Here is a 23,996-nt window from a genome sequence, read left to right on the forward strand (position 1 = left end):
CTTTTCACTTCAGTTCTTCACTTAGATGAAAATGGGTCAATATAAACAAAAAGGCTAGAGCTGCATATTGTGCCCATGATCAAAGCACTTACATAAATTGGGTGATCTTGAAACTAGGTCAAAATGTTGAGTTAGCATGTCAGAGTATTGTTTTGAACATTGTAATGATTCATCCAAAGTATGAAGAAAAACTACCAAGACTTTAATGAAATATAAGCATACCAAGTTTTTCAAAATCAAACCCTTAATGCAAATTTCTTTGACCCTTAATTCCATGATCAAATGGATGAGTGCACGTCACTGAATAAATTGTCTTAGCTTCATAATGATTCATCCCAAGTGTGAAGAAATTCCATCAAGGGTTTTATGAAAAAAGGAAGTACAAGCAAATGAATTTTTTTTAAAACCCAATTCTTAATGCAAATTTTCTATGACTATAACCTTTACCCCTGATCAAGGGATCTAGAATGTGTGTGATAGAATGACTTCTTTTAGCTTCAGGATTATTCATCCCATGTGTAAAGAAAATCCATCAAGAAGGTTATGAAATATAAGCACCTGACTTAAACCCAAATATTTGTGCCAATTTTCCGTTACTGTGGCCTTTGAGTCCAAAGTCATAGGCAACAGTAAGCATGTCACAGAATGAGCTGTCTTCGGTTTATAATGGTTCATGGCAAAAGGTTAAGAAAATATTAGCAACTATTTAAAACCAAAATATCACATACATTTTCTTGGATTGTGATTCTGATCACAAAATGGGGTGAGTGAGCATGTCATGAATGAATTATTCTAGCTTTAAAAAGATCTTTGTCAAGTATGATGAGAACCCATCAAGGGGTATAATAACCCTAACCTTAACCCTATCAAGGGGTATAAGAAATATATGCAGATGAAAAACATTAACCAATCCCTAAATGTTGACAATGACAATGCCAGTCAATTGTGACTGCTACGTCTCCTTCCCAGTAACATGGGCTAGACAAGTTAATGCAGGTTTTAGCTGTGCTGAGGTAATTTTATAATAATGAATGAATCTCAAATGCTGCTTATTTGGGTTATATCCCCTTGATTTATTCAGGTTTATTTTTCTGCATCTGGATATTAATCCCTTTTCATTTTTCAGCAATAATAAAATTAGCTTAGAAGAATGTTCATAGGTTTGATTATTAATAGAACATTGAATGACTAGAAGTACTGTCTTTGCTATAAATTCACATTTTTTTTATTCTTCTGTTTGAATGATTCATTAACTTATATTTCAATTTTACTCAATTTCTATACAAAATGGTTTAATAATTTAATTGCCTTCATTTGTGATTCTTGAAAATTACACAATTTTCTGAAAAAAGGTTGAATCATAGATTCAACCTTATTAGTCATGTAGTTATAGTTGGTGGCTTTTGGTCAATACATTACCACCTCAAAGATGACTCAAAACTACCTATGAATTTTCAATGATAAAAAGTTTAAAAGTTGTAATCCAATTTACAATCTGGCATTAATAAGCTAACTTAAAATTCATATAAGCCTATTCTATATTGGAAGAACTGTTATAATATATACAAAATGCAAACCAATAGATGAAACTCCATTTGAACCATTCTCACATCCCCAAAGAGTTCAGATAATAATAGTTTCTATGTACTGCATTTCTACAACACTGTGCTAGAAATAAATGCAAGTCATTTAAATCCTCAAACATTTATCTGTAAACCAGGCCTGAAGATTAAAACTACATTCTCATGTTAAAACTTCTGATGCTTGACTGATTAATGTCCAAGCACTGACCAACCAGATGTCAGGATTTTAAGTTCAGTCTGAACGTCAACATGAGAATTTCATTTTAACCCCAAGGTCAATCAAAATATTACCAAACACACTTATCTACTTTGGATTAATGATAGTAAACTATTTTTTATATAGACTGTCAATTTATCTGATTGATGCAACTCAACAGGTAATTCTCTTAGCCATTTGTATATCCTCAGATGAAATTTAATAATTACATTTTTTCTCCATAGGTTTATTAGAGTTGTCCTCCATCAACAATATGACTCTCCTTTCAATGAATTTAAGTATGGATGAAAACTATTTGGGGGGGGGCGGGGCAAAACCTGCCCTCCCCATTAACCCAATTCATAGTATTTTATGTAGGAAAATAACATACTTTACAATTTGGTCAATTGTAGAGCCATGGAGCTGGAAGGCAAATCCTTTGGCAGGTGTAATACTTATTTCATGCAAGATTCCACTTATGCGAGTAACAGGCTGAAATAGATTTGTTATGGGGTTGAGAAAAAGTGTTTATACAGCAAGGTCCTATAAATGACAATGCTTGTTTGTTACAAGTCTATGCTCTTAAAATAAGTAACAGAAAAGAGTGATATACAACAAGCTGTGTAAAATTTAACATATAATTTATTTCCCTAGAATACAAAGTGAAAATGAGAAAAAAGAACTCACAGTATTGCAAATTAATTCCCAAAATAATCCAAGAATTACAGTACTTATAATTTAAAGTCTTGAACAGAACTCTGTACAAGTCCATAATAAAGCCAAAAACTGATGGTGATGATGGGTCTGTGGTAGCTTATAAAGAGTTGATATGTCAATAGTCTTTTGTTGAATCACAGTAATATAATTCCAGGTCTGAGTTCACTGTAAATTCCAGTGAATGTCTCTATCCAGAAAGTTTATTAGAACACTTTTGTATTTCCAGAGAAAATAATCACTTGAATTCAACAATTTGAAGAAATAAAATTCATCCCAATTTGACATAACATATAATACAACTTCAAAGTGCTAGATCTTAAAGCCCAACTGAAAAAATCCTCTCAGTTACAAGATTATATAGTTCTCTACTTGACCTCGGGTCACAATTAGCATTTTCTAAAACAAACCTATTACCTAATGGAAAATAACCTTTTAGAATGATCATGATGTTTACGAAATAAAACTATAACCTGGATTACACTCTGGAAATTTCAAAACCTAGAAATAGGCCCAAATAAACATATTTACTTCTCGTAATTTTAATACTGATGAGTTTAATCACATATACATAGATAATAATTTATCTATGTATTATTTGTTTACACAGAATAATTTAAAAATAAAAACGCCAAATTGGGTCAAGCAGAAATGAACTCATAACATGTTGAATACTACAAATGTAAGAAAAACTGTACTGCTTTTGATACGAATGGGATCACATGAAATTATTGCCGACCTATCCATGCAATGTTGACTGAATATCCATGGCAACTGATTACTGACAAATTTAATCTTGGTTAATTTGACCTACATTTGAATTAAAGAATGAAAACAAGGATACAGTTGCTCCTTATCTGTGACACAGCTAATGAAGATGGATAACTAATGCCATTTTTAACACAGAATGACTTTTCACTGCAATTTACATTTGTATTTGTTTAAGTAATCTTTAAAGATATTTAATCAGAAAATATTATCTCATTCTATGATCACAGAATAATTGGAAAACTGGCTCACTGAAGAATTCAGACTGACCCATCTTTAATACACGTATATGTCATGCAAGGACTTAAAAACCATTCTTCTATCATAATACAACCATTTTTATCAACATATAAAATAACAGTTTTTCTGCTGTTTTGTGACATTCATGTCAGATGTATTGTGGCACTTCATGTCAGATGTATTGTGTCACTTCATGTCAGATGTATTGTGGCACAGTTTGATAGGCCATTGTAAAACTTGAATAATGGGAGATACTGATTGTTAAGCCACACAACACTTCCAACTAGTGCACAATGAGCTCAAAGCTGATGCTAAAAAAGCTTGTTTACTTGTGTTTAACAGCTGAAACTGCCCTAAACTAACTGTTTATCATGTGACAGATTATCAGATAAACTTACACAGTGTTCCACCATAAGTTCCGTCTCCACATAATATGCATGTACGTGCAGATGATTGACAGACGCAAAGGCACACAGGCTGTTGAACCCAACACGGAATCCTCTAAATATGTTGTAAAAGAATGAAATATTCACAATTTATCAATGGTTATTTTTGGCAATTTATAGAGTAACTGACAGTAAACACTGTGAACATAGCAAAATTTATTTCAGCAATAAAATTTAAAAGGAAAAGTGTGTAAAATGAATATTCAGTAAGCATACTGACATACCTACAAAATAAAAATCCAACTAATATGTCTTCTTGCAAAACAAAAACTGATAGCCAATAGCGATATAAAGTGCACAAGTAACGTCTGACAGCCCTAATATCACAACACAAGCAGGTGACATTCATTCTCATGCTCAAACCATACTGTCTCAACACCCTGTGAAATGGATGTCGACTGCCTGCCTACACTCAAACCATACTGTCTCAACACCCTGTGAAATGGAAGTCGACTGCCTGCCTACACTCAAACCATACTGTCTCAACACCCTGTGAATGGATGTCGACTGCCTGCCTACAATCAAACTGTACTGTCTCAACACCCTGTAAATGGATGTCGACTGCCTGCCTACACTCAAACTATACTGTCTCAACACCCAATGAATGGATGTCAACTGCCTACCTACACTCAAACCATACTGTCTCAACACCCAATGAATGGATGTCAACTGCCTGCCTACAATCAAATGTTTAAACAAAGTTAGGGATTGATGGTCTGCACAACTTTGATGTTAGCTATGCTGATGACATTTTAAGTCAATATAAGGAAACATTTCATTAAGTAGACAAATTTTGTATCGTTACTCATTGTAAAATATTTCATAGTGCAATAGAACACACTGTATTTTGATGCGTGACAAAGCCACAAGTGATAATACAAAATGTTAACACTGCAGGAGTGAAATATTTTCTTACATCTCCCCACCAAAAACACGACCTTTTCTTCTCATTATAAATTTTTAGAGCAGGCTATTTTTTAAAAATAAGAAATGACCACTGTGATGCTTGAAATGTTGCAGAATGATCTATTTATTAAGTACATGTTCTGTGTCATACACATCTGTTCTCTGCAGAACTTAATGAAAATTAAATGATCAGTTGTATCAACATTCTGATACCTGAACTAAAAGGGCAAACAAGTAACTAACCTGTGTCTGCTGAGGAGTATTGCATCTATAGCTAATCTCAATCCATGTTGTGTGAGGATCTGCAATAACCAAAAATATTCTCTTTCATTACCATTTGTCTTTTAAGCAGGTCTCTATAATCACATACATAAAATAAAATTAGATGCAGGCAATTCTCTTTTTTGGTATTTGTCTTTTAAGCAGGTCTCTATAATCACAAACATAAACATAAAATTAATGGCAGGCAAAAAGGCACTTCACTCATAAGTACATTAGAAATTTGGCCAATGTTGTATCATATACAAAATATAGGTCATGACTTTCTCATGCAACTTTGAAAAATTAGTATGAGAATGAGGAAGAAAACTAATAAGAAATGTATCCACATGCCACAGATGCCCCCCCCCCAATGTAATTAATTATCCACACACAACAGATGCCCCTGTCAATGTAACATAATTAATAGGCAAGGTTCTATGTGAAACAGGTGACAAAATAAGTAAAAATCATATAGTTACTGGGTATTCTTACATAAAACTTGTTTTCCATCTCCTAAGTTTTTAACAAGTTGTTAATTGGAAACTGATGGGGAAAATTATACACAAAAAGGCAAAACTGAATGTGACCTATATATTCTTAGCCTGATACTAAAATTGATTTCATTCCATGAAGTGCTTCAAAAGTTTTTGAGCAGAAACAAGTTTGAAAGCACATGTTTTAAGTCAAACAGGGGTCATAACTCCATCACATTTTGCCACTAAATGGTGATAAGCAAACTTGACTAAGGTCTTCCTAATGTAAAACCTTGAAGTAAATTTGATTTCCATCCACTAGATCTTTCAGAATTCTTGAGCAGAAATTAAACTTAACAAAGTCCAAAGTAAAACTGGGGCCATAACTCAATCAAATTTTGCTGGAAAATGGTGACAATCTTAATTGACCTAAGTCTTCTCAAGATAAAGCCTCATACTAAATTCATTTTGATCTGTCCTTCAAAAGTTAAACTGCAGAAATGAAATTTGTGATGGATGTGAAAGATGGGATAGGATGCGAGGGATGGATGGACAGGGATATATACCCCTCCACTTTGCAAAGATCCAAAAACATTACAGTCTTACCTGAGGCTTCATTGCATCTACATCTGGCACAATCAGAACATGGCCATATTCTAGTGGACTAGCATTTATGATCATCAGGTCTCGAACCTAGTGTTCAAGAAAGCCAATTTATGTAAAATATGTCTATTGACATGAAATTCTCTAAAATCAATTACAGGTAGAATTTTATTTTACTAACACAATCAAAACTGTATTTATTTAGCAGTCACCTCCGTATATAAATTAAAGCTGCAATATTTACATGGACAACAGGTGAGTGTAAATGCAGAGCTGCCACCCTCCAGACTTGCAATTAGTGAGAAATGGGATAAAAATGAGTGAATTTTGAAAGCATTTAGTGAAAAATTATATCATGATACAAACTCCATACACTTCAATGGTCAGTACTGCATTATACGAAAATCCCAAAATAAAACATATTATTTACACTGATTACATGTACTACTTTATTTACAGCTAAATTGACTGATATACATAAACTTAACACTATTGGTCATAATATGATGCTGTGGCAGTATTGAACTTCCTCAATCAGGCTATGGTAAATTTGTTTTCAAAACAGTTTAAGCTTCTTGTCTGCTGGTTCATCTTGGTGACTAAGATTGTGGCAAATGTTCAGCACCTAAGGAGGTACTAAAGTTTATCTTATTTTTCCTCATAATAGGAAATAATTTTTCACTGTCATTGTTGCTGATCTCCAACTGAGAAAGACAAGTTATGTTCAACAAGAAAGCTCACAAACAATACTTCAGCACTGGTAGCATGCAGGACTTGAGTAGGTGGCTTAAAGTACTCCAAAACTGAAAACTACTGGGAGTGTTATAGTAGTGTGCTTTTTCACATCTTTCTGCCACATGTCCACAGGGGCTTGTATCATTGCATACAATTTATCTGTCATACATGTACTATATATTAATATTACTACATGGTACATGTATGACAGGTAAATTGTAAGCAACAATACAAGCCCTCTTGCACATTCCCAATTGTAAAATTTGCAGCATAATGTACATCGACGTTTTATGGCTGAATGCTAGGTCAAATTTGGGTGTACTCCAATCTATGCTTCATTTTTTGTGGAATACAAATCTTTTCCTTGGAGGTGAAAACATTTCAACTGCAGTGTCGCTTAATTATGAAATGGTATTAATCCAGAAGATGAAATGTCAAACAGTGAATGATCAGTGGTATTGGTGCAAGCGCAGAAAACTGTGAACTCAAGCAAATTACAATATAAGTTAATCTTTCAATCTAAAAAATTCTAACACTTGAAAAAGCTGTCTTCATGTAGTTTTCCAACCTCAATGTGCTTTTTGCTACCAATGTGCTTCCTCACATTGTCCCTGCCACCATGCCCAATGCTAAAATTTGTGCCACAAAGCATGATGTATATGGGTATTTGATGGCTGAATGCACAGCCAATGTTTGGTATATTCCAAACTAAACTTCACTTTTTGTGCAATACATTTATTTTTCTTGGTGGTAAAGATGTTTTCAAGATGCGATGTCAAATGGTAATTTAATCAGTGTTGGCAGTGCATACGTGGAGAAAAAGTCCTGTAGAAAGACTTTGTGGTTAAAATAAAGGTTAATTCGCCAGATTAGATTCATGCGATGGTCATCTGAGAGTTATGTGTTGGTATGTTACTGTATTTGAATGGATATGTGTAGCTTTTCAGTCTTTTGGCAATTCTGAAGCAATAAAAGACACATGACAAAAGTTGAATCAAGCAGAGGGCTGGTGTCATGCTTGCACTCCTTGTGTTAATTTATTGTACTGATAAGGTGTACTGATAAAGTGAATTCGTGTTGTCAGAGATTTCGTCATATTTTGTTGATAACAGCTCAGACTTCTGTGGATTTGCCATACACACTATAACAGCTGTCTTCTGTTCAGGAAGCCTGATGGGTATACAGGATAAATGGTTAAGTTTTTTAATCATTTCAATTAAAATGCATTGTTTCAGTTATTGTACACTGTTTATATGTTTACAATTTTTTGAGGATGTTGTAGTCTTAATATAAATGTCTTTTAAAAAGTGTTAAGTTACTCTCTGTAGTCATTGGTCATCATAACAAATGATCTCAAAATACATGTTGTCCATATAAAACAGTAACTTTCCACTCCTTGCATTATTACTATAAATTCACACATCCCAGAGGTCTTAATGAGGAAGAGTGTATGGTTTTTATTGTTTTCAGGTTAAAAAAAATAAACAAAAACAAACATACAATTTATTTCCTTTACATGTTGAATTCTACATACCGCTTCAGCCTTCTCTAATATTTGCTCTCCTTTCATCAAACATCACAACCTTACTGGGTGACTCTATTTAGGCCACCTGTTTATAAAGCCCAATTCTGACAAACCTTATATTACCAGTATCAGCAGGATTGACTGTACGTGTGTTTTTAAAAATAATACTCTAGAATTAACACCGACTTCAAAAAACTTTACCAATTCATGCTAAATAGCCATAACTGGCTATTAATGTAAAAGATTTTGGTGTGTTATATTCAATTATATCAATGACGCAATTAAACGTTGATGAAAAAAGATATTGCAAATATAGTAAACTGTAAACAGTTATGAGTTTCACTTGGACAAAAAGAAACATTGGTGAGTTACAATCTTGCAAACAAGTTGCCTAAAAATGACCATCAATGTACTCATATGATTTATATTATGGCAAAAACCAGTAAAATTTCCAACCAATATGAAAGAGTTAACAGTTACAAGTTTTATCTTGCAAAAAGAAAAACATAGGTGAGCAACAAATTAACATGTAAGTTGCCAAAAGATGCTAAGAGACTATTAATGTACTTATACAATTTATAATATGGTAAAAGCCAGCAAAAATTCCAACTACTTGAAAAAAATAACAGACAGATACAAGTATGACAGTAACAACAAAACAAAGGCAAGCTACATATTTTCATGCAAGATGCCTAAAGATCCCAACAGACCAGCAATGCATACAAATAATTTATAGCATGCTAAACACATGTAAAACAATCCAAGAACAAGAAAAAAATTACTTGTGCTCAAATGTTTAGAAACTGCTTAAAAACCAAACATTTTCAATTTATTTTGTTCATATTTTATATGTGTTATCTCCCTTTACACAATAACCATACCAGCAGAGATACTGCCATGATTTTATCTAAAGAGGGGAGCTCACCCTTGACACCAAAATAAGTATATAAAACAGAGGGGGCGGAGGAAACAGCCATAGTTCGTTATTTACCTAACACTTCTATATCCATCTAGTGCAGATAAATCAAAATCTGTAAAAGATGCCATTTCTAGTTGTTAAAGCATTATTCTATTGATTGTTTATGAGCTTAATCTGTGCCATATCAGTGTAAGAATATCACTGTGCTAAGGACTCCAATTAACAGTCTACTGTCTGAAGGGGGATATGCATAGCTTGCTTAGCCAGTTGGAACTGTTCTTTATGGTTGCTATATACAATTTTCTACAGCTCATAGGTATTGTATCTTGGATATCTCTGCTCAAAAATAAGAATCTTCACCAACATAATCTCAAAGTTTCACTTTCTTGAATCAGTGCATTGCTGACTATAAAGCCAGATTTACTTTTTGTTCAATAATGCTCTATTAGGGTATTAAGTCCATAATACTCTGTTGGGTTATTAAGTCCATAATGCTCTATTAAGGTATAAAGTCCATAATGCTCTATTAGGGTATAAATTCCATAATGCTCTATTAGGGTATAAAGTCCATAATGCTCTATTAGGGTATTAAGTCCATAATGCTCTATTAGGGTATAAAGTCCATAATGCTCTCTTAGGGTATTAAGTCCATAATGCTCTATTAGGGTATTAAGTCCATAATGCTCTATTAAGGTATAAAGTCCATAATGCTCTCTTAGGGTATTAAGTCCATAATGCTCTCTTAGGGTATAAAGTCCATAATGCTCTGTTAGGGTATCAAGTCCATAATGCTCTGTTAGGGTATCAAGTTCATAATGCTCTGTTAGGGTATAAAGTCCATAACACTCTGTTAGGGTATAAAGTCCATAATGCTCTGTTAGGGTATCAAGTCCATAATGCTCTATTAGGGTATCAAGTCCATTAATGCTCTATTAGGGTATCAAGTCCATTAATGCTCTATTAGGGTATCAAGTCCATTAATGCTCTATTAGGGTATCAAGTCCATAATGCTCTATTAGGGTATCAAGTCCATCAATGCTCTATTAGGGTATCAGGTCCATAATGCTCTATTAGGGTCCATAATGCTCTATTAGGGTATCAAGTCCATAATGCTCTGCTATGGTATTAAGTCCATAATGCTCTGTTAGGGTAACAAGTCCATAATGCTCTATTAGGGTATCAAGTCCATAATGCTCTATTAGGGTATCAAGTCCATTAATGCTCTATTAGGGTATCAAGTCCATAATGCTCTATTAGGGTATCAAGTCCATTAATGCTCTATTAGGGTATCAAGTCCATAATGCTCTATTAGGGTCCATAATGCTCTATTAGGGTATCCAGTCCATAATGCTCTGTTAGGGTATCAAGTCCATAATGCTTTATTAGAGTATCAAGTCCATTAATGCTCTATTAGGATATCAAGTCCATAATGCTCTATTAGGGTCCATAATGCTCTATTAGGGTATCAAGTCCATAATGCTATGTTAGGGTATAAAGACCATACTGCTCTGTTAGGGTATAAGTCCATAATGCTCTGTTAAGATATCAAGTCCATTAATGCTCTATTAGGATATCAAGTCCATAATGCTCTATTAGGGTCCATAATGCTCTATTAGGGTATCATGTCCATAATGCTCTGTTAGGGTATAAGTCCATAATGCTCTGTTAAGATATCAAGTCCATAATGCTCTGTTAGGGTATAAAGTCCATAATGCTCTGTTAGGGTATCAAGTCCATAATGCTCTGTCAGGGTATCAAGTCCATAATGCTCTATTAGGGTGTCAAGTCCATAATGCTCTATTAGGGTGTCAAGTCCATAATGCTCTGTTAGGGTATTAAGTCCATAATGCTTTATTAGGGTGTCAAGTCCATAATGCTCTATTAGGGTATGGAGTCCATTAATGCTCTATTAGGGTATCAAGTCCATTAATGCTCTATTAGGGTATCAAGTCCATAAATCTCTGTTAGGGTATAAAGTCCATAATGCTCTGTTTGGGTATCAAGTCCATAATGCTCTGTCAGGGTATCAAGTCCATAATGCTCTATTAGGGTATCAAGTCTATTATGCTCTATTAGGGTATCAAGTCCATTAATGCTCTATAAGGGTATCAAGTCCATAATGCTCTATTAGGGTGTCAAGTCCATAATGCTCTGTTAGGGTATTAAGTCCATAATGCTTTATTAGGGTGTCAAGTCCATAATGCTCTATTAGGGTATGGAGTCCATTAATGCTCTATTAGGGTATCAAGTCCATTAATGCTCTATTAGGGTATCAAGTCCATAATGCTCTATTAGGGTGTCATGTCATAATGCTCTATTAGGGTCCATAATGCTCTGTTAGGGTATTAAGTCCACAATGCTCTATTAGGGTATTATGTCCATCAATGCCATAGTCTGCTTGTTTAGACAGAGGCATCTTTTTATCAATAAATATCCTTATTTTTTTAATTACATTTCAGATTTATATTTATTCAGTTTATCTTAACCCTTACATGGTTATATAGTTTTAAAGTACAAGGACCTGCATTGCTAAACTATGTGAGAAATGAAATGAAAACTGCACTATACTTTTAAATTGCCTGTATTTTAATTAGGCTTTGCATTCTGCCTTTTCCACATTTAATGTTGAAATACCACAGACAGTGGGCTTGACAGACATAACATCTGTTTTTGTTCATTCAGCATGACTAGTATTCAAAATCATGTTTGGGTTAAATATAACTCACTAGCATTTCCATTAACACTTTCCCAGATACAATACACTAGTATACTTCAAAACTTTATTTGCCAACTGAAATCATCATCTGATGATGAATCATGATAGGAATCATCCATTTTGAGTTTCCTAGGCAACTTGTATTTTAATCATGCATTTGTAAACTTCCTAGACATAAGGTTCAAGCTACAACAGAATGATTGTTCTAGTACCCAATGTGCCAAATTAAGTATAACAACCATTCAATTCAAGCTGAAAATGTGTAATCGGTTTCCTACCAAAAAATAAGACTTAACAATAAGACAGATATTGTGTCAAGCACTACAAGACCTCCACTGGTGGCATGACTTATGTTGTGAATGGCACTTTAAAAGGTTAACAGTTAAATAAAAATGGTATACTGCACAATGCATAACTTTAAAATAATTTGGGGGCGTTCTTGCACATCACTGCTCTCCAAGTGTAAAAATTTTGTGCAATTTGTGCACTTGCATGCCCTGGCAGCATCTCTGTACCATGTGTATAATGGGTAAAAACCGAGAAAACTTCTTAACAAAATGGCTTGTACTTCTGTTGGGGTATATTTCTTTTGAGAAGTATTTAAAATCAGGAAACAGGCAAATACATCTTGTACTCCTTAATGAATTATTTTTGCTAGTGTTCATGCTGAATTCATATCAGCTAAATCTTAATTATTATGTCATTGTAATTTTGTCTATCTGAATTATTCATGATGTTATTGTAATTTTGTCCATCTGAATTATTTATGTTATTGTAATTTTGTCCATCTGAATTATTCATTGTTATTGTAATTTTGTCCATCTGAATTATCTATGTTATTGTAATTTTGTCCATCTGAATTATTCATTATTTTATTGTAATTTTGTCCATCTGAATTATTTATGTTATTGTAATTTTGTCCATCTGAATTATTCATTGTTACTGTAATTTTATACAACTGAATTATGTTATTGTAATTTTGTCCATCTGAATTATTCATTATGATTTTGTAATTTTGTCCATCTGAATTATTTATGTTATTGTAATTTTGTCAATCCGAATTATTTATGTTATTGTAATTTTGTCCATCTGAATTATTCATTTTGTTATTGTAATTTTGTCCATCTGAACTATTTATGCTATTGTAATTTTGTCCATCTGAATTATTCATTGTTACTGTAATTTTATACATCTGAATTAAGTTATTGTAATTTTGTTCATCTGAATTATTCATTATGATTTTGTAATTTTGTCCATCTGAATTATGTTATTGTAATTTTGTCCATCTGAATTATTCATTATGTTATTGTAATTTTGTCAATCTGAATTATTTATGTTATTGTAATTTTGTCCATCTGAATTATTCATTATGTTATTGTAATTTTGTCCATCTGAATTATTTATGTTATTGTAATTTTGTCCATCTGAATTATTCATTGTTACTGTAATTTTATACATCTGAATTATTTATGTTATTGTAATTTTGTCCATCTGAATTATTCATAGTGTTATTGTAATTTTGTCCATCTGAATTATTCATTATGTTATTGCAATTTTGTCCATCTGAATTATTTATGTTATTGTAATTTTGTCCATCTGAATTATTTGTTATTGTAATTTTGTCCATCTGAATTATTTATGTTACTGTAATTTTATACATCTGAATTATTCATTATGTTATTGTAATTTTGTACATCTGAATTATTCATTATCTTATTGTAATTTTGCATATTCTACAATGCATAATCTTTTGTGATGCAGGTTTTGTTACAACTGTATTTTTCTTTTTTATTGTACACAAAACCTCTCCTTCTGATTGCTCATAAAAGACCAATCCTTAAAAACAGTGATAAACAATTCTCATTTCTTTTTTTTAAAGATAGGAAACTGAGCTTGAACTTCCAAGTTTTAGCTCAGTTATAATGTGCATATTCCTATTTCAGTGAATTAATTCATATTTTTGGTAATAATTAGAAGTCTCGTGTTTTTTTCACCTTGGATTTTGAAGAATCCCCTTCTTGCCGGTATCCATTAGCTTGGTCATGTGACCTCTTTGCCCCACTTTTCACCATCTTAAACAGAATCTCATCTGGCTGGATTTTAGTGAAGTTAAAACCAGTTGGGTTGAAAGGCTGGTTGACATGGGTAATTTCTGCTGGTTTTCTTCGCTCTTGTGCTCTTTTCACATTCAACTGGATTTAGCAAGAGATAACAAAGTATAAGCATTAATGACAGTCTCTTTTACAAATCATTTATACACAGTTATAATAAAGTATTCATAACCATTAAGTGTCCTACATATGTATGTGCTTAGTTTTAGAGCTAAATACAATGTTCATTACTGTAAAATTTAGACAACTTTAAAAGCAGAAAGCCTTTAGCTTGAGTTTTGAGGTCAAAGAAATTAGAAGCCTTTATTCCAGAAATGAACATAACTATATATTAACGTATCAGTCAAATAAAACCCTGTTCTACCACCACATAATGCACTGGCAGGTTATGGTCTATGTTGTTTGTTCTACTGACTGCTTCTAAAAAATTGCATAGACATAGATCTGCAGGTACATTGCGTGAGAGCAGATCTGGGTCTGTGCATCTTAAGTTGGACTTGACTTATAAGTATATATGGTAGTCATTCAAGTAATGTGTTATTGATGTTTAGCTTATTCAAAGTTTACTGTATTAATTAAATGACAGCAGTTACTATATTATAAAGACATAAGTATACTTTAACTATTTGCAATAGGTGGATTGCAAAGGGCACAATTTGATTGGCAGGTTTTAAACAGAAGAACTTGTTTTCAAGTAAGGAGAAGATAAGAATTCAGGGGTCATAGTTCCTGAAATTCATGATGCAGTGTACAGGAAAACCAACTTATTCATTGTGTTATCAATATAAAGGACTTATTCCAAGTACTATGAAGGGCATTATATAAAAACGCTGTATAAGTATAACGAAACCTAAAAGAAGTTTAGCAAATGCTTAGATACAGCAAAGAAAAAATTAAAGCACAAATCATGTTTTAACCTATGAAGTTTTCCAGGATTCATTGAAACTGTTTAACCACTCAAATATCATGATTGTGTAGTTGGTTATAAATTATATAAAGATCAGTTATATCTTAACTAAAACCAATTAATACCTGTGCCACATATCCTTTTTTGCCAATTATCCTGGTTTTCAACTTGTCTAATTTGTATCTGAAATGGCCCTCATCCATGGCCTTGCTCCACCTGGTTCTAAGCTCATGATCAAACTGAAATAAAACAAGCAGTAATAAAATTTTAAGGATTTTAATAATGAAAAGCCATCAAATTTAGTACCATATAAGTACTTTCACATTTTCATTTAGCTGTAGTTTTAATAGCAGTATTTATTTGGTAACATCAACAAATAATACCTAAAATTTGGATACAAGAAATAAAACATACAGTAAGCAACATCCAAACATATAGTTTGGCAAAAATTGTGTATTATTATTATTATAATTATTATTATTTGACAATGTCTTAACAATCCAATCACATACACAAACAATATAGAGAAAGCTAACCTGAAGCTTTCATCCTCACACTAAGGACATCATCAGCAGAGAGACATGACAAAAGTCATGAATGTGTGTGTGTCTGTGTGTGTGTGTCATTTAGAATTTTATGAAAGTTTTAAAACTTTTCAGTCATATCATTACAATGCCTGCAGTGTGGCAGCTTACAGTGATAACTAGCACCGAGGCATCATGCTGCAGACATGTAGCATGATGTCCCACCCATTCACATTATCCTGACACAAGGCCAACCAGTCCTAACACAAACCTCTTAATATTGAGCGCCAAGAGAGGCAGCTGCTAGTACCAATTTTATAAGTCTTTGGTATGACTTGGCTGGGGTTCGAACCAGCGACTGCATCCGAGATGGTGCTCTAACCACTTAGGCCACTGGAGTGATTATGTTTGTGAAAGATTTCTTCAAAATTTTGAACAAAGCTTTGTTTGGAAAATCTTTGGGAATGTATTCATGTTGACCTTCTCCATGAACAAGACAAACTTCAAAGTCTTACTGCTGACCCAGCATTCAAGTCTCCTTGCTGTATACAATAATAAATTGAAACTGAAGCTGACAAAGCCTATTTACATTGGCATCTCAGGGCTGGACTTGTCTAAATTACTCATGTATGAGTTTTATTAAGCTAAGATCAAACTGTGGTACAGCAACAATGTAAAAATGCTGTATATGGACACCAATTTAGTGTTGATGCATACTACCACCAATGATGTATACATGGACATGGGGATGCATCAATGGTAAATGACACAAGGATCTTGGAACAATATGTATGTGGAATGTTTGCAGCAATGAAATGAATTTACAGCAAATCTAATCTGGTCAAAGAAATATCAGATGGATGAGTATCACTACACTAAAAAGTCTGTCAGCACTTGACACCAAATGGTGGATATTCCCTCATGGAGTAAGACTGTCAGCACTTGACACCAAATGGTGGATATTCCCTCATGGAGTAAGACTGTCAGCACTTGACACCAAATGGTGGATATTCCCTCATGGAGTAAGACTGTCAGCACTTGACACCAAATGGTGGATATTCCCTCATGGAGTAAGACTGTCAGCACTTGACACCAAATGGTGGATATTCCCTCATGGAGTAAGACTGTCAGCACTTGACACCAAATGGCAGATATTCCTTCATGAAATTACTACTTATATATACAGGCACACACATATCCAAATGTAAAACCTGGAGGTAGTTCTGTGTCAACAATTCCTCTTGCACATATTCTCCATAAGGAGGCATTGCCTGCCTTGGAAAAGTCTTCCATGACTGGACCGCAGGTGCTAAATGGTAATGTGTTGGGTGACTCAGATTATCAATCTGGTCTGATATTGTATCAATGGACCATACTGGGTTAGTAACATAATCTCGTTATCCTTCTAACTTCCCTGGTACCAAACAAAATTGTTTCCATGTAGGTCTATTGACAGTGGTTATAAAACCATGTCATCGTGGCAGCCTTCTGTCGAATTGACTCAGCAGGCTCTAACCCAATCGTGCATGTGGTTTCATTATTTAGTGCTTGCGTAGCTGATGGAAGTCATATTACCAGCTTGCAAGACTGATCTCTCTGAATGCAGGTCAATAATTTCTGATGTATGAATAAATGTTCCACAAGTGTGTGATTAAATCATTCCACAAAAGCCTGGTCACAATGTCCAACACAAGCCTGCACCTTATGTTTCGTTAATTCGAGAATGAATATTGTTAACTGCTATAGCCATTTATAGTTGATGAATGAGAATAGATGCCTTTCTGTAGAGAAGTGTCAATTCTGATACTCCCAGACAAAGGTAGAGCAACCATGGTTATGAACAGAAGAGACTTTGACTTAAATATTAGGACACTTTTGATGAATGAGAAGACATGTGTGAAGTTAAAAAAGATCCCACTAGTAAATACTGAAATTCACTGACACTTTAAAGACATAGGAGAAATATAATAAGATCAATAAAGCTTTCTACAAGTGTATTTATCTCACTACTGAAGAGGTACCAAAGTTTTATGGACTCCCCAAGATCCCCAACATATCCTTGCATCCTACTGTATCAGGTGTTGGTTCTATTGCCTATCCTGCATTGAATACCTAGCAGAGGTGTTGGATCCCTTAGTTGGTCATGTTACTTCTCACATAAAGAACAGTGCAGATTTTGTCCTGAAAATTAAAGATGTGAAAGTCATGCCTGGAGAAAAAAGTATCAAATGATGTGAGTGCCCTTTTTATCAGCATACCTGTTGACAAGACACTTTAGATATCCTGAACAGACTCTTGAAGAATACAGAGTGGAACAACTGCACTACTTTGGTGCCAGAACAGATAACTACTCTCTTGAAATTGATCTTGAACACTACTTATTTTGTCTGGTCTTGAACACGAAATACAAATTATATTGTCTATCAGGGAGAATTTTATCAACAGAAGTTTGGGGCAGCAATAGCTCACCAGTGTCTCCTATTTGTATATAGAAGATTCTGAACTCAATGCTCATTCCAGTGCAGCACATCCTCCAAATGCGTGGTTTTGTTACGTGGATGACATTTTCACCATGAATATAATGTTAAAGAATTCACAGAGCATCTCAGCTCCATTGAAGAAAATATCCAGTTCACATATGGAGTGGAAGATGAGAGGTTGCCATTTTTGGATGCTCATGTTCACATTTTAGATGATGGGGTAACAAAAGTGATGATTAATCGCAAACCTCCCCAAACATACCAGTATATGAGCTTCAACTGCAACCACCATCTTGAACATAAGAGATCTGTGGTCATAACTCTGTTGCATCAGGTGAACAGCATTGTCAATCATAGTAAGAAAGCTTTAAGGGCTGACAGCTGAAAGGACTGGATGTTTGTGTTTTTGGTAAAGCGACAAACATCTGAAGGACAAAAATGTGTAACTGTCCCATATATTAGTGGACTCTCCGAAAGATTACAGAAAAAACTTCCAAAAACATGGAACTGTGATCCACAAACCCTTCAACACAATCTGTTCAATCTTGGTACATCCCAAAGACCATACTCCTTTGAATAAGATGTACTCGGTCATCTATAAACTCGAGTTTGATAATTTGAGAAAGACTACATCATGGAGACCACTAGAAGCCTTAAAACAAGATTTAAGGAACACTTATATGCTGACAGAGAATCCCTGAGAGCAGCTGGTGAACACTGCAAAAAATTGGGGCATACTTTCTCCTGGGATAACATCTAAGTACTCTGAAGAAAGAATAATACCCTATGGAGAAGAATAAGGGAAGATGTTGAAATCTTGGATTGTTGAACTGTGATTCCAGATTGAAACTGCTGCCTTTGTGTAGAAGTAATTTTTCACATGATCAACATTTAGTTGATCATGTGACACCAGTCCAGACATCATTCCTCTGATGAAGGCCTTGTATTAAGTCAAAAGCTAAGTGACTCCAGTCCAGACATCATTCCTCTGATGAACGCCTTGAATTAAGGTTGAAAGCAAAGTGACTCCAGTCCAGACATCGTTCCTCTGATGAAGGCCTTGTATTAAGGTCAAAAGCTAAGTGACTCCAGTCCAGACATCATTCCTCTGATGAAGGCCTTGTATTAAGGTCAAATGCTAAGGAGTTATCATTTAGTTTGCTACCGAAAGATATCTACTCTTGTTCTGACCATTATAGAACTTTCCATCTAATGGGAAAGATGCCGGAGTTTTTATTACATGGACATGCGTAATTTCTGTCTTGGAAATGCAAACTACAACATAGTGACAGTAATCGTATTACTGATATTGAAAAGTTATAATTACTTTGACTAGTATTACAATGGTGATGGACAGATATACTATAGTAATTACTAGATAAATATGCTGGGCAACTGTTATTTGCAATGTTGTATACATGTACATAGCTGCAAAATTTAACAAAAATTCTAAACATGTAAAGTACATGGTTTATAAAAACCAAAAGAATTTAAAACTCAACCTCTCCCACCATCTACCAGTTAGCTTACTGAACAGGTGATAGCTTTTATAATGTGCAACCATGCCTCACTCAACTGGTGATTATTTCATTTCTTGTACATATTTTATAAGAACAGGATCCCATTTCTATGACATAATTTTATTGAATGTATGTGACAATTTCAGTAAAATAACTTTCGGATCAATGTGATAATGTTTCCTACTGATATGTATATATATGTGTGATAACAAATTTGATCATGCAACCGGATGTAGTGACTGAACATGTGATACTTTTGTAAGAACTACAATGAGCAAGTCACTACATGGCATCTCTTTAATAAAATGTTCATATGTTGTTCAAAGGCAATTTATGAAGTTTAAAGAATTTTGTCAACATCATCAGTAAATCAATCTGATTTGTAACTATGTGAAATGAGTTCTACTTCAATGCCACATTCGATGTGAAAATTAAACATTCTTTAAGAAAAAAATTGACAGAAAAATCTTAAACAATCTCTTAAGCAGAAATGTGGAAATACAGCATCAATGTCCAGTAATTTAACTGGAACAGAAAGTTCCTGCATCAATGACAGCCACATGCACAGACATTTACAGATATTTGGTTAAAATTCTGTACATGTTTACAGGAAGCCTTAGCTGTATTTATGGTTTAACCTAAATTGTTTAACCCTGAGTTTAACAATAACCATCCTAACTCTTGAAATAACAAATTGTTGAACACTTGAACTTTGTTCAAATTTTGAAAATTGGCATGACAATGAAAACAGAGTGAAGCCATGTTTTAAAGCTTATGGGCTGGATGACCAAACCTACAGATGTTCCCACAATATACTGAATTTCAATTGCTTTTGTATACTTGTTACAGAATAGCACTTTTTTGTGACTTTCTCAGGAAAACTGACAAAATGACCAAAACTGCATTTTATTGCCTTTCTACGAACACTTTGTGCAACATGATCTAAACAATCACATTCATGACCTATGTAAAACTGACTGGTCATTAAATTCTTAGTTTGCATGTAGTCACCTCTAAATAAATATAATCAGTATGGTATTAACCAGACTCATTTGGGAATTTTATACATAGTTTTCTAAATTAAATAATACCAGACCTCACTGAGCTCTGCATCTCTGCCAGTCCATCCTTTGGAATTCTCATTAAGGTCAGCATCAGTATACTCAAATGTATGCATCTTCTGCAAAAAATTTAAATGGATGCACTTAAGTTTTTTTTTATTTGTACATAATGCCTGAAAACTAATAACAAGGCTTTGCAAAGCAAAGTTACAGATTATGTAGATTGTGTTTGTCCTACACTGTTCATGACTTTAAACCTTGGGACATAACGGAGCTGGTGATCTCTACATGGTTAAAAGCAATTTTGGGAGAAGGAGGTGATTTTTATCAAATATAAAAGCAAAGCTATTGGGCAAGGACATTTCTTCTAAAGTTGGAGCAAGCATGGAGATAAGCAGCTGTGATCCATAATACAACTTGACCATTCTCTTATTGATTATGAAGGAAAATTAATCATACATGATCTGCTGACTCTAAAAGTAATCATACATGATTTATTTTCTAAAAGTAATCATACATGACCTGCTGACTCTCTAAAAGTAACCATACATGATCTGCTGACTCTCTAAAAGTAATCATACATGATCTGCTGACTCTCTAAAAGTAACCATACATGATCTGCTGACTCTCTAAAAGTAATCATACATGATTTACTCTCTAAAAGTAATCATACATGACCTGCTGACTCTCTAAAAGTAATCATACATGATCTGCTGACTCTTAAAAGTAATCATATGTGATCTGCTGACTCTAAAAGTAATCATACATGATTTACTCTCTAAAAGTAATCATACATGATCTGTTGACTCTAAAAGTAAGCATACATGATTTACTCTCTAAAAGTAATCATACATGATCTGCTGACTCTAAAAGTAATCATACATGATTTACTCTCTAAAAGCAATCATACATGATCTGCTGACTCTCTAAAAGTAATCATACATAATTTACTGAGAATCTCTAGCATTAGACTTGCAATCCATGGGTTGGGAGTTCAATACCCACCCATATCAGAGTGGTTAGCTGCCTCAGTTTGTATTCCATGAGTTAGGAGTTCGATATCCACCCGTATCAGAGTGGTCAGCTGTCTCAGTACACTGGAAAGACTCAGCTACTATTAACAGATCGGTCAGCTGCCTCAATTAGTATATTGGAAAGAAGACACTCAACTACTATTTCCTCTGAATGGTAGCTAATAATATGCTAGTGCCGTTAAAATTAAACCAACAAACCAAACCTACTCAAGTTCCGGCAAATGTTCCAAGGTTATAAGCTACCAGGTATGTATATGATTCCCACTGTATACATGTGCACTTATGTGACCATTCCAAAATAAGTATCATTCCATGTTCTATCTAATATAATTTTTGAATCACTTTATAGTTTATTCTCCATCAAGGAATGGGGCCCCAAGTGGCCGAGTGGTCTAAAGCGCTCTATGTTACAGATCACTGCCATCTCACCTCTGTCTGTGTGGGTTCGAGTCTCAGATTAGGCCAATGTGGGTATGTGAGAAAGCTTGCCAGTAGCTTCTTGTGGTTCAGTGGTTCTTTCTGGGGTTTTCCTGGGTTCTTCCTCCATCATTAATACTGGCCACCATGTATTGCCTATTGTGTGCTGAAAAATGGCGTTAAACCCTACAACAACAACAACAAAAATCAATCAAGGAATAATATACTGTTCAAAAAAGGGTTGCTTTTAAGCAAGGGTATGATTTTATTTTACCACCCACATCCATAAATTCTCATAAATGAAGTAGCATAATTCACAACAAATTAATTGATCCATCAAAGAAAATGAAATGCCACTAAAGTCTAGCATGAAGTGTCCCATTAATAGTAGTTCTATATAGCAAGTCATGCATGCAGTCCCACACTGACAATAGTTCTATGTAGCAAGTCATGCATGCAGTGTCCCAATGGAAATAGTTTTATAAAGCAAGTTATGTATGCAGTCCCACATTGATAGTAGTTCTATATAGCAAGTCATGCATGCAGTCTCACTATGATGACAAGTCATAGCAAGCCATGAATGCACCAGATATCTCATAACAATGGTAGTTGCCACTTGTGATCCATGTCTACCAAACTACAAAATTGTGTGTGTGTGCGTGTGTGTGATTTGCATTTTTAAAGTAGCTTTAACAATTTTTCAGTCATATCGCTACAATATCTGCAGTGTGACAGTTTAAAGTGATGTCTAGCACCAGGGCATCATGCCGCAGACATGTAGTATGATGTCCCACCCAGTCACATTATCCTGACACCAGGCCAACTAGACCTAACACTAACCTCTTAATGCTGAGCGCCAAGCGAGGCAGCTGTTAGTACCATTTTTTTTAAGTCGTTTGTATGACTCGGCCAGGGATCGAACCCACGACCTCAAACATTTGAGGTGGACGCTCTAACCACTAGGCCACTGGAGCAGTCAGTACAAAATTGCCAAACCAAATAAGGAATTATTCAATGAAAGTTTCCAATAATCTAGAATTTTGCTCCAGAATAATATTCCAGTTGAAATTAGAAATGTCCACTCGTTTCACTTCTTCAAAACTCAATATATCCAGTGGCTTCAGATATGTAGTTAAAATGAGAATGAAAGCAACTGTATTTATATTCATGAGTGCCTCTGGGCATCATTATATGTATATACTATCCATCCACTTGTCACTAACTGTATATTGCATCTATCTTGACTATGTGGGTTCAATAAGTATGGGTGAGTATACGTTACTGAAAGAAAAGAAAGCAAATATATTGTTGTCTATAAATGTACATGCTACTTATACATGTACATGCTACTATGCATATGTATGCACGTGTGAGTATATGCTACTATGCATATGTAAGCACGTGTGAGTATATGCCTGCATTTGTATATAAATAAGTTTCTTTGTATGCAGGCCTGATGCAGAAAGCAGATAGCATTATATACATGTCTTTAATGTAGGAAACTTGCTGGGTGGAAATTAGAATGATTTGCAGTCCAAATGAATGCCTTAGAAGACTATTCTGATAGGTATGACTGTACAAGTAAGAATAGAAGTTTAATTCCTTAAATTCAAATGGCTTTAAAGTTATAAAGTGGAAATGAAAGAATGACAGACAGAGATGATAATACTCCACTTTCTTTTGAAAGGGAGAGTAAGAAAATCATTTTAATCATCATCTCCAATTTAAATGGCAAATGACAAAATGGGGCTAATTCTAGACTGCAATCTTTTCACATCTGCTGAATCATCTTCTTTTGATTTACTGACAGGTCAAATAAGGATGATATTGATTACAAATCACTTCCTATAGTTTTAT

At 34.2% G+C, this 23,996-nt stretch overlaps 1 protein-coding gene across 5 annotated transcripts in view; it reads right to left on the reverse strand.

Annotated features, from left to right (window-relative positions):
• The window catches only part of LOC149808312 (GDP-D-glucose phosphorylase 1-like), an 81,125-nt gene that overhangs the window by 11,137 nt on the left and 45,992 nt on the right, over positions 1-23,996 (reverse strand). For all 5 annotated transcript variants that reach the window (XM_089975857.1, XM_089975860.1, XM_089975859.1 and 2 more), the window contains exons 2-8: positions 20,724-20,807; positions 15,229-15,342; positions 14,080-14,277; positions 6,194-6,280; positions 5,097-5,155; positions 3,900-4,002; positions 2,171-2,271 (exon numbers count right to left, since the gene is read on the reverse strand). In XM_089975857.1, the coding sequence (XP_089831983.1) occupies positions 2,171-2,271; positions 3,900-4,002; positions 5,097-5,155; positions 6,194-6,280; positions 14,080-14,277; positions 15,229-15,342; positions 20,724-20,807 (746 nt within the window). The remainder of the gene's footprint in view (positions 1-2,170; positions 2,272-3,899; positions 4,003-5,096; positions 5,156-6,193; positions 6,281-14,079; positions 14,278-15,228; positions 15,343-20,723; positions 20,808-23,996) is intronic.

This window comes from Sinohyriopsis cumingii, chromosome 1 (genome assembly GCF_028554795.1).
Source record: "Sinohyriopsis cumingii isolate HCF-2022 chromosome 1, ASM2855479v2, whole genome shotgun sequence".
NCBI classification, from domain to species: Eukaryota; Metazoa; Mollusca; class Bivalvia; order Unionida; family Unionidae; genus Sinohyriopsis; species Sinohyriopsis cumingii.